The 11,814-nt window shown below is 31.0% G+C and overlaps 1 protein-coding gene across 1 annotated transcript; it reads right to left on the reverse strand.

Moving 5' to 3' along the window:
- Positions 1 to 248: 248 nt before the first annotated feature.
- On the reverse strand, positions 249 to 4,503 carry LOC134726435 (integumentary mucin A.1-like). The gene is made up of 2 exons (XM_063590838.1): positions 4,380 to 4,503; positions 249 to 1,165 (listed from the first exon to the last, which is right to left on the reverse strand). Exons 1-2 carry the CDS (start codon positions 4,501 to 4,503, stop codon positions 249 to 251), a joined length of 1,041 nt encoding a protein of 346 aa, XP_063446908.1.
- Between the last annotated feature and the right edge of the window lie 7,311 nt (positions 4,504 to 11,814).

Raw genomic sequence — 11,814 nt, forward strand, 5'->3', positions numbered from 1 at the left:
GAAAATGTAATGTACATACTACAAGGGGAGAAAACCAGAACAGCCAAACAATTTAAATGTATTTTTGTACGCTTCGATCTGTAAAAATACGGTTTTCGCTCTATTATAATCGAAACAATTCCTTTGCGCTGTTATAGTTTCTAACTTTATTTCATCAGTTGTTGTTTCTATGCAGTTGCCTCAGTTGTTCTTTCTAAATTCGTTGGTCCTATTTTATTATCTAGTGTTGTAGCCTCAGTTGTCGTTTCTTAAGTTGTTTTTTCAGTTGTAGTTTCTAAGGTTATTGCATCACTTGTAGTCTCTGAAGTTGTTGCCTCAGTTATGTTGTTTAAAGTTGCTGCCTCAGTTGTAGTTTCTGTTGGTGTTGCCTCAGTTTTTGTTTTTAAGGCATTTTCCTGAGTTGACGTTTTGTATGTAGTTGGCTCGGTTATAGTATATATGGTAGTTGGCTCAGTTATAGTATCTATGGTAGTTGTCTCAGTTATAGTATCTATGGTATTTGGCTCAGTTATAGTATCTATGGTATTTGGCTCAGTTATAGTATCTATGGTAGTTGTCTCAGTTATAGTATCTATGGTAGTTGTCTCAGTTATAGTATCTATGGTATTTGGCTCAGTTATAGTATCTATGGTATTTGGCGCAGTTATAGTATCTATGGTAGTTGTCTCAGTTATAGTATCTATGGTATTTGGCTCAGTTATAGTATTTATGGTAGTTGTCTCAGTTATAGTATCTATGGTATTTGGCTCAGTTATAGTATCTATGGTATTTGGCTCAGTTATAGTATCTATGGTAGTTGTCTCAGTTATAGTATCTATGGTAGTTGTCTCAGTTATAGTATCTATGGTATTTGGCTCAGTTATAGTATCTATGGTATTTGGCTCAGTTATAGTATCTATGGTAGTTGTCTCAGTTATAGTATCTATGGTATTTGGCTCAGTTATAGTATCTATGGTAATTGGCTCAGTTATAGTATCTATGGTATTTGGCTCAGTTATAGTATCTATGGTAGTTGTCTCAGTTATAGTATCTATGGTATTTGGCTCAGTTATAGTATCTATGGTATTTGGCTCAGTTATAGTATCTATGGTAGTTGGCTCAGTTATAGTATCTATGGTATTTGGCTCAGTTATAGTATCTATGGTAGTTGTCTCAGTTATAGTATCTATGGTAGTTGTCTCAGTAGTTGTAGTTTCATATTTTTGTTTGCATCAGTTTTTGTTTCCATAGTAGTAAGTTCTGTTGTTCCCATGGTGTTTGTCTCAGTTGTAGTTTCCAAAGTAGTTGCATCTGTGGTGGTTTTAGGTGTTGTTGCATTTGTTGTTGTTTCTAATGTGGGTGCCTTTATTTATCTATATCACCAGTAGTTTCTAATACGTTGCATATATGTTGTTGGTTCTTTGTCTTTGATTGTCTGTGATTGTTGCATCAGTTGTTTCTAAATAAACTTGATTTATCAGTTGTTGTTTCTAAGATTGTTGGATTTATTGTTGTTTCGCAAGTTGTTGCATTTGTGGTAGTATGTACATGAAGTTATTCATGTGACATTTTCCTATTTTGATGAATCATAGTTTGCAGTAGTTACAACGGATGTATTATTTGCATTATTTGCCGTTGTGCTGGTTGTTTCTTTACTTGTCGTTTTTATTGTAGCAACAGTTCTATTTGCAGTAGTTTAAGTTTTTTCAGAAGTTGCATCAGTTGTGGTTTTTTGCCGCTACACCAGTCGTTGCTTCTGTTGCAACATCAGGGATGAATTCTGTTACCATGTAAGTAGTATCTGCAGTATTAACCTTTCTTTCGGTTGTTACTTAAGCTGTGGTTTCTATTGTATCATTAGTTGTTGTATCTGCCGTATTCATCGTTATTTCATTTATAACATCAGTTATTGTATCTGTCGTTTTAATTATATGTGTATCTGTTGAAATATCAAATGTGGTTTCTGTTGTAACATCAGTTGTTATATCTGCTGTATTTATCGCTGTATCTGTCTAAGCATCAACTTTGGTTCCTGTTGTAACATCAGTTGATCTACCTACGGGGCGCCGAATGGGACTCTTGTGGTTTTGTACAAAATTCAATTCTGTCATAACAAAATCATTTTTGTCTTACAAAACTATGTGCTACAGATTTCTTTTGTGAGAACTTCAATTTTGTGATGACAAAATTCATTTGTGTAGACAAAATTAATTTTTGTCATGACAAAATTCATTTTTGTAGACAAAATTCATATTTGTCATGACAAAAGTCAATTTTGTCTTAAAGGTATGCAAATATAAACATATTTGCATACAAAATTGACTTTTGTTACCTGATATGGAAATTTAATCACAAAAGTCAATTGTGTACGGTAAGATTCAATTTTGTGAGACAAAATTGACTTTTGTGAAACAAAATTAACTTTTGTGAGACAAAATTGACTTTTGTGAGACAAAATTGACTTTTGTGAGACAAAATTCAATTTTGTCATTTTTGTTGAGACAAAATTCAATTTTGTCATTTTTGTTGAGACAAAAGTCAGTTTTGTTAATTTTGTTGAGACAAAAGTCAATTTTGTAAATTTTGTTGAGACAAAAGTCAATTTTGTTAATTTTGTTGAGACAAAAGTCAATTTTGTCAATTTTGTTGAGACAAAAGTCAATTTTGTCAATTTTGTTGAGACAAAAGTCAATTTTGTGACGACAAAATTCATTTTTGTGATGACAAAATTCAATTTTGTAACAACAAAATTGACTTTTATGAGACAAAATTGACTTTCGTGAGACAAAATTGACTTTCATGAGACAAAAATCAATTTTGTTGAGACAAAAATCAATTTTGTTGAGACAAAATTCAATTTTGTTAATTTTGTTGAGACAAAATTCAATTTTGTTAATTTTGTTGAGACAAAATTCAATTTTGTCAATTTTGTTGAGGCAAAATTCAATTTTGTCAATTTTGTTGAAACAAAATTCAATTTTGTTAATTTTGTTGAAACAAAATTCAATTTTGTTAATTTTGTTAAGACAAAATTCAATTTTGTCAATTTTGTTGAGACAAAAGTTAATTTTGTCAATTTTGTTGAGACAAAAGTCAATTTTGTGTAACAAAAGTAATTTTTGTGTAACAAAAGTAATTTTTGTGTAACAAAAGTCAATTTTGTGTAACAAAAGTCAATTTTGTGTAACAAAAGTCAATTTTGTGTAACAAAAGTCGATTTTGTATACAAATTAGTTCACAGAAACCAAATTAAACTAATTTAAATACAAAATTGACTTTTGTCGCTCAATTTTCAAATTAGGTAACAAAAGTCAAGTCTGTGTAACAAAAATGAATTTTGTCATGACAAAAGTGACTTTTGTCCGCTGATAGATAATTTTGTATGACATAATTTCAAATTTGTAGTATGATACAAATTTTGTTAAACTGAACTCATTTTTGTTGAACAAAAGTCACTTTTGTCCGTACAAAATTGAATTTTGAGTACAAAACCACAAGAGTCCCATTCGGCGCCCCGTACTACCTGATGTGTTTAACGTTGTTTCGGTCTTTTCACCATTTGTGGTATTGCTGTTGCTGTATCTATTAAAAAAATTATCTTTCGGTTGTAAAATCAGTTATGTTTTCTGTTGTACCATCAGTTGTTGTATATCCCTTTTTTATCGTTGTATCCATCGAAACACCAGTTGTGGTTTCTGTTGTAACATCAGTTTTGTTGTATCTGCCTTTTTTATCGTTGTATCCATAGAAAAACCAGTTGTTGTGGTTTCTGTTGTTACAGCAGTTGATTGTATCTGCCGAATTTATTGTTGTATGCGCGAAACATAAGCTGTGGTTTCTGTCGTACTATCATTTGTTTATTTGCCATATAAACCCTGTTTTCGGTCGTTAGATCAGTTGTGCCGTATTTATCGTTGTATCTGTCGAAAAATCAGCTGTGCTTTCTGTTGCACTATCAGTTGTATCCGCCGTATTTATCGTTGTATCTGTCGAAACATCAGTTGTTGTTTCTGCTGTATTTATTATTGTTTCTGTTGCAACACCAGTTGTGTTTTCTGTTGTAATATCAGTTGTTTTATCTGCCGTACTTATTGTTGTATCCGTCGAAACATCAGGTATGGTTTCTGTTGCAACATCAGTTGTTTTATCTGCTTTATTTATCGTGTTGTCTGTCGAAACATCAGGTATGGTTTCTGGTGTAACATCATCATGATCATTTGTTGTATCTTCCGAATTTATTGTTGTATCCGTCGAAACATCCGGTATGGTTTATGTTGTAACATCAATTGTTATATCTTCCGTATTTATCGTTGTATCTGCCGAAACATCAGTTGTGTTTTCTATTTTAATATCAGTTGTTGTATCTGCCGTATTGATCTTTGTACATATTGCAAAATCACTTGTATTTTCTGTTTTAACATAGGTTGTTGTATCTGCTTTTTTTGTCGTTGCTTTAGCCATTGCTCGATTTCTGGTACCATCAATTGTTGTATCTGCAGAAATTACAATTTCCTTAGTTGACATTTCTGTTGTTCAAGATGTTTATGTTGTCACTTCCGTTGTCGTTTCTGCTACATTTGTATCAACAGTCGTTGTAGACAATTATGACTGTCAACGAATTAATTAACCGAAGCCCTAAATTTTAAATTTTTACAATGAAAAAAAACATAAAAGATATTTATTACGTGTGGTTCTTATCAATGTGTTTAATAAGTGGAAACGTATTGTGTTAGCCTTTTTTTGTTGGTCATATATTTGGTCTGTTAACTCCAATGTTTAGGTTTTTTTAACATATGCCTTTGGTCATTATCTTTAAACATGCATATTGCAATAAGGGGAAAAGTTGGGGAAATAATATAATATATAATACTATATTCAGAAATGAAATGGGAAAAATGAAGAGATCCTTCAGTTTAAATAATTCTAGGACGTCATCCTTTGATAGAATCATGTCAATGGTGTTACCAATATAAAAACAAGTTATCAACAAATATTGTTAAATACCAAACAACTGTTCCAATTTGTTATTAAGGTTTAAAAGACAACTTATTGACATTATTTTTTCTTATAGGAATGCATTCTATTCAAACATAAATTTCAGAATAAATATTTGTTAAATACTTGGCTCTCCTAATAATGGTTGTTGTAAAGATTAGAAAATACACTTAAACTGAAAATTTGTAAAATTTGTATAATTAACTGAATGATTCGATAATGTCTAATCCTTTGTATACGGCCTAAAAAAATGCATGTACCAAGTCAGGAATATGACAGTTCTTGTCTATTCGTTTTTGATGCGTTTTGTTATTTGATTTTGCCATGTGATTATGGACTTTCCGTATTGATTTTCCTCTGAGTTCAGTATTTTGGTGATTTTACTTTTTATTTGTTAATGAACAATATATGGTTATTGCAATTTATATAGTAACACCGATGGCACTCAATTACTACAATGACACAAAAATATTACCATTGACAATACATTTAAAATTTTACCTTTATTAGGTACTGACCACAAAAAAAAGAACACTAACCAAAAGAAAAAGGAAGAACAATAATTCCTAGGCAAAACATTGCCAAATGATATAACATAATATTAATATTTCAAACTGTTTATAGTGTTACTAAATAGTGTCATTGGTGTTACCAGCAAACACCAGTTTGTTAAAACTTTATATAGATATATTTAGGACAATATGTTGCCAAACAATTGTTAATTAAAAAGAATTATAGTTCATAAATATTATGATGTTTCACTTGTTAAACATGAAAGAAACACAAACAAATGTTGATTGTCCTAATATGCAGTGGTGTTACTAAACTGCTGAGTGGTAGTACTTGATTAAAGGGGTCTCACCACTGACAGTAACAAAAATGATTTACAGGTGTATTTTCAGTTTTAGTTGCAAAATAAGTGCTCTTTTCCTCTATTGCATATGTTGTTCCTGGTGCATGTTTCAACAATCAATATCTTTTCTAAATTTAAAGTTTATGAAATCTTTCAGAAAATGATTTTTATAATGAAAAACCATGGACAGTATTTTCATATACGATAGTGCTTTTTCTAATTTAAGATTTTTTCACTAATTTTCAAAACAAATTGTTGTCTTGCATACCACTCTTAAAGGAAAATTGGTGGAGAAAGTATTGTAATTGCTGAAATCTTGAGAAAGTGAATCCAGTAACTTAAAATATGTGGTTCTTCTTTTTGTTGTAAATTTTCATTGTAAAACCAACATGCACCTCCCAAATCATAAAATAAATGTTTGCAATGAATAGTGATAAATCCTTATAACAAATGATATGAATAATACTCCTATTTTAGATATGAAGGGTATTATAGAAAAAATAACAGTTAATTCTGGCTATATCCAAGGGTTTCAGAAAACATTAAAGATGTTTTATAATGTTTCATTATGTAACCTGCATATAGTGTATTACAAAACATTCATATCTAACATATACAAGTGTTTTTTTGAAATTTTTTCATGTCTGTGACTTAAGAAGACCTCTTAACATACATTTACATGACTGTTTGTTTTAGAATGACCCATATAGGAGCAAAATGTCCATGATCAATCTAAACAGGATTTGCTTTCATCTGGTAAAATGCCTATATGTTTTGATAAAAAATGTAAAACTTAAATGAAATAACAAATATGAAGAGTATTCAAGGTCAGGTCACCAATTTAACTAAATTTTGTAATTTTCACAGATATTTTAATAAGTTTTTTTAAAACAGTTAATCTATAAATATGACTATATGAATGATAACTCATGTCAGTACAAAGGATTCCACCATTCTATGCAGAACCATGGACAACAAATACATAAACAATGGTTTGCAATCCATCGGACTTCAATCTGATTTAACTTCATAGAAACCAGATATATCTTGAATTCAACATGTATCAAATTTATATATGCCGATATTTAACCCATGCTTACAGTCTTCTATGAAAGACTTGCCTTTGAGAAGACAATTACTACTAAAAATATTCCCTGTTTTTTCTGGAAATATGGGGCGCATTGCTCCAAAAAATTTTAAGCAAACTCATAGACATGGCTCAAAATGGTCTTTAAAATATACTATTTTTTCACCAAAATTGTAATCTTGCAAATTTAGTTGTTAGTTTTAAGTAAACAAGGACATCATCAGCACTATTTTGTGTCAAATAGTTCTTACAAACGGGTGGGAGTGAATTGATGTTGTTTGTCCTAGACATGATTTATGTTGATACATATCTATGTAGGCGCATTACGTTTTCGCGCTTTGGAAATTAATATTTACACGTTTGCGCGCGTGTATTTTATTGGTAAACTCAGGTAAAACACATCAAAATACAAATATAATACTATAACCTGCTAATTTTCATAATATATCATAATAATTACAAGTTCTATAAAACAAACAAAACACACTGATCGTTTCTTTAGTCCCCAATGTAAATGAAAGAAATAAAAAACATATCATACCATAAAAAGAAGAGGAGAAATTCGAACATTTCCGGATCTATTTCTGGCCAAAAGACCCCCTGCAAAGATTGCGTATGAAAAGATGAACCTCATGACTTAAAAGTCAGGCCTTAAAGCACTGCCTTTAAAAATCAGCTGAATTTGACAAATCACACTATTTGTTTTCCAAAAATAACCGTAAGTGGATAGGGGTTCTGTGTATTCACATTATTTGTACAACTCTCCTTACTGATGCCATATTATGGAATTTCTGTGACCTACATGGTTCCCCTCCCCTTTTTTTTTACAAAATACTCAATAACTCAAATATGAAATTTTGAATCATCACCAAAAAGTATACAGATATTAAGATTAATATAACTAAGAAGTGTTCAAAGTTCTAAGCCATATTCAAGAATTGTTTTTGAGATACGGTGCGACATGTGAAAAAAACACACCCCTGTTAAAGTTACAATGTGCCGTAACTCAAAAAGGCTTAATCTTATTTTCACCAAAAAGTATACAGATCATTTGACCATCATAAAACAACTATATTGAGCCACATGTTTACTCCGGACAGACAGACAGACCGGACATTTGTATACTATAATACGTCCCATCCCGTTTCTTCATGATCGCTTTCTTAAGTTTTTCCTCCCTCAGCTCTCTACTAAAAAACCTCTATTTTCGGCCGCATGACCCAAACAGGAAGTTGTACATACAGTGTATGACTGTTTTTCCCAGATTGGACTAAATAGCGATAATTAAATAAGGTGTAATTTCCAGGGTTTTTGAAAACTTGCATATTCATCACTATCTGATTTTGTGGTTTTAACAATCCAGACAGATAAATAGCAATTAGGTTTTTAGGAAAACATGACCTAAAACCTCCTTCATATAAGACAAAAAACATGAGAACTCATACTGAATGGTCAAATGTGTTTAATATGAAAATTTCAGTTAAGATGGTAAAATCACAAATCAGCCGTTAATGTAAATGGACTATAAGTATGACTTTTGAGCAAATTTAAAGGGAAATGACGGGGAAGGGGCAATTAAGTGTTCAAGGGGAGCAAATGCTGTTTAAATTGGTAAGCAGGTTTTAAATATAGAGGGAAAGTGGAGTCAACTTTTTAGACTTTAGTTACATGTAAATATAACTTATGCATGTTATGTAGACTTACCTTCTAATTCTATAGACTAAAAAAATACACACACTCAACTCAGAAATATTTCTAATTCACTTGGACTACTGATATGCAAACCTAAAAACAAAAAGAAATATATCATAAAATAGTGATTGAAAGATTCATAACACTTTGAAAGGATAATTTAGACACGTGTTACACGGGGAGCATGTTTGTTTACAAATAATAATGTCACGTGATCGCACACTGACCTCGCATGTTGCATCGCCCTTATAATTCACTAATACATGTACATAACCACTTTCATGCAATCATGCAACGTGAATGTGATTAGTTATCAAATAATACAAAAATAATGCATGAACCGTTGAAGAAGAAATTATTTCATCAAATAGATGGGATTTTCACTTTCGACACGAATAGGTCGAGTTGACATTTCTGTCATCGGAGATAAATGGGATAAAATGGACCGTCAAAAAGGTCTAGAGAAGCACATAAGTAGAACCTTAACATGCATAAGTAATACTTACCAAAAATTCTCTAATTGATAAACTATATGACTAAAATTTCACGAAAATAAAAATAAATAATTTTGTTGACGTGATGAAACTACTTAAATTGGCGCTAAAAAATATTCTTACTCCTATTGTTTCACGTAAAAAAAAATGTATAGAATTGAATTCGACTACAGTTCAGCATAAAAAAACGTTAATATGCAAAAGTCTGATAATATGTTAATGAAAAAGTGTGTATAAATTTTCGTAAACGAAGTTACCTGTATACTTCACCAAGAATTACATTTGAGCGCAAAGATCTGTATGTGTGATTAGGCTTATGTAACATCGTCTATCGGAACAACTCGGCTATTCACTTCGTGCAACCAGAAAGGCCGAGTAGTTCCGATTGGTAACAAAGTACAACATGATTAATGGATTTTTTTTGCGTTGCTATTAAATCATTGAGACCACGTGATTGAGGCCATCTATTTTTATTGCGGGTTCCACATATCTAAATCGGAATTATAGAAAAAATGGAATGTTGTGAGCAGAATCAAAACAGAAATGATGAACACTGCAACATTTCCAGCAAAATAAAAATAGAATGGAGGATCTGTGTATTCACATTATTTGTTAAACTCTCCTTATTCCTGTGAAGCGTGTGCTTTACATCGAGGCTTATTATGCTAAGCATCGACGCCACAGTACTTCAACCAATCAGACAGTGTTTATTTGGAGCATTCTATCTATTTTTACTCAGATTTTGGAATATTTTAATCGAAATTATAGAAAAATGGAATATTGTTAGTACATATAAAATAGAAAAAGATGAATACTTTTAGCTAGAGATAATTTGGATGGGGGTTCTGTGTATTCACATTATTTGCACAACTCTCCTTACTGATGCCATATTTTGGAATTTCCGTGACCTAAATGGTTCGCGAAAATTAATATTTTTATATATAGTATAGTAATGACTATAGAATATAAAATTTGAAAATATTTGTTAATTCAAATTACATATTGTTCATATTTAATTTTTGCGCACACACATGAAGGTAATGCACGCAAACGTAATGCACCAATGTATGTAGTGTTTTATTTTAATACATTTATGCAACTGTATTGAAGATCTTTGAAGCATAATTTGTTTTATTGCAAATTTGTAAAGCAATATTTTATTACATTGATTCATTGTATGAATCCTATTAAAGAACTAATACCATTCATTATTAACTTCTTCCATGGCTTAGAAATCTTAAATGTATAGCTATGATAACTTTGTCGTCGTCAATTATAATGAATGCAGTCAATTTACAAACGCCTGACTATTTACCTTTCAAATTGATAGCATTTATAACTGATAGTATTAAATAAAGAAACAATTAGTTCAAAATGTTTGTAAACACTATTTTTATCGCCATAAAAATAGATGGAAATAACACGTTTCTACTATATATATAACAAAAGAAAACAAAACCTAAAGACTCTAAAGAGCATGTATTGCTTACCTTGGTCTCTGTGCATATAAAACAATGGACTCTCTCCAACGTTGTAGACTATATTTGTTATGTTGAGTTTCTCTCTCTCTCCTTCACTGTTTGACAAAAATACGAAAATGGATAAAAATTGGCATCTGAAGAGCTTATAACTATATTGAGAGAAAAAAAATTGATGGTAGATAATTTTTTGGATTTTTACAATGTTGGATTGTTTTTAGATTTTGTCTTGCTGATAATATTTCACTCATCACAGTTTCTCTCTATCTATTATATTTTCAATATAATGGGTAAAAATTAAGATTAACAAATGGTAAAATTCCCCATTTACAGGCAATTTCCTCTATAACAAGTTGGTTGACAGTTTCAACGAAAATGGACAAACAAATGGGTTCAACATTATAAACATGTCTGCCCTATAATATTTTCACTTTTCAAAGCGGTTTTCAAAATGGTAGACATATTATTACCACTATGTTCTATTTTAAACCATGTCTGTTATCTTGGTTGGAAGATAGGTTCATTGGACTAATTAATAAACTAGATACCCCAGTGGTTACTGTTGGCAGGTTTGGCTAAATTTTGTACAGAAGTTTCAATGGAAAAGATAAGTGTTTAAAGTTCACGGACGACTGATGCCAAGTAATGATAAAAGAGCACTTAGCCTTATGGACCTGGTTACAGTCAGGATCCTACTTCGTCAAAATTATCTCCCCATTACGCCAGTTCATTTTCGTAATCGTAGAAATGGAAGCCATTGTAGCGATGACGCGCTACCAATTTTGCTCTTGGAATCCGATAAATTTATCCACATTGCACCAATACGATCCTTATATGTCAGTTATATTTTAAAAGACAAATGTATCAACTAGATAATGAGCATCAGTTAATGATCTTGTCTGCATTGATTCAACTTTAAACTATTGTCTGATCGGTTGTCAGGTGGAATTTATCGAAAAATCATAAACATTTAAAAAAAAATCTAATTAAATATTTCGTGGAAGGGCAGACTAGATTTTTTTAGTGGTTGAAGACTATAAACCCTAGTTATCACACACAAAAAAATAGAATTTTTCGAAGATATGCATTTTTATCATCCAACTTGTAAGACTGTCGTCAAGTACTTTCAGTAAACAAAATGCTATTCGAACACACCTTCCCTGTTTTTGTGACTCATTAGATAGGTATTTCACTTGACCTATACATTTCATCTTTTAGTACTGTTATTTTTTGTGT

The sequence above is a fragment of the Mytilus trossulus genome, chromosome 7, assembly GCF_036588685.1.
Source record: "Mytilus trossulus isolate FHL-02 chromosome 7, PNRI_Mtr1.1.1.hap1, whole genome shotgun sequence".
Classification (NCBI taxonomy): Eukaryota; Metazoa; Mollusca; class Bivalvia; order Mytilida; family Mytilidae; genus Mytilus; species Mytilus trossulus.

Excerpts from the sequence above, each read along its gene's own strand:
- LOC134726435 (XM_063590838.1), bottom strand. The coding sequence starts at position 4,503 with ATGTCAACTAAGGAAATTGTAATTTCTGCAGATACAACAATTGATGGT. Across the intron at positions 1,166-4,379 it reads TGTTAAAACAGAAAATACAA|ATACTATAACTGAGACAACT; the intron begins GTGATTTTGCAA and ends CAACTACCATAG.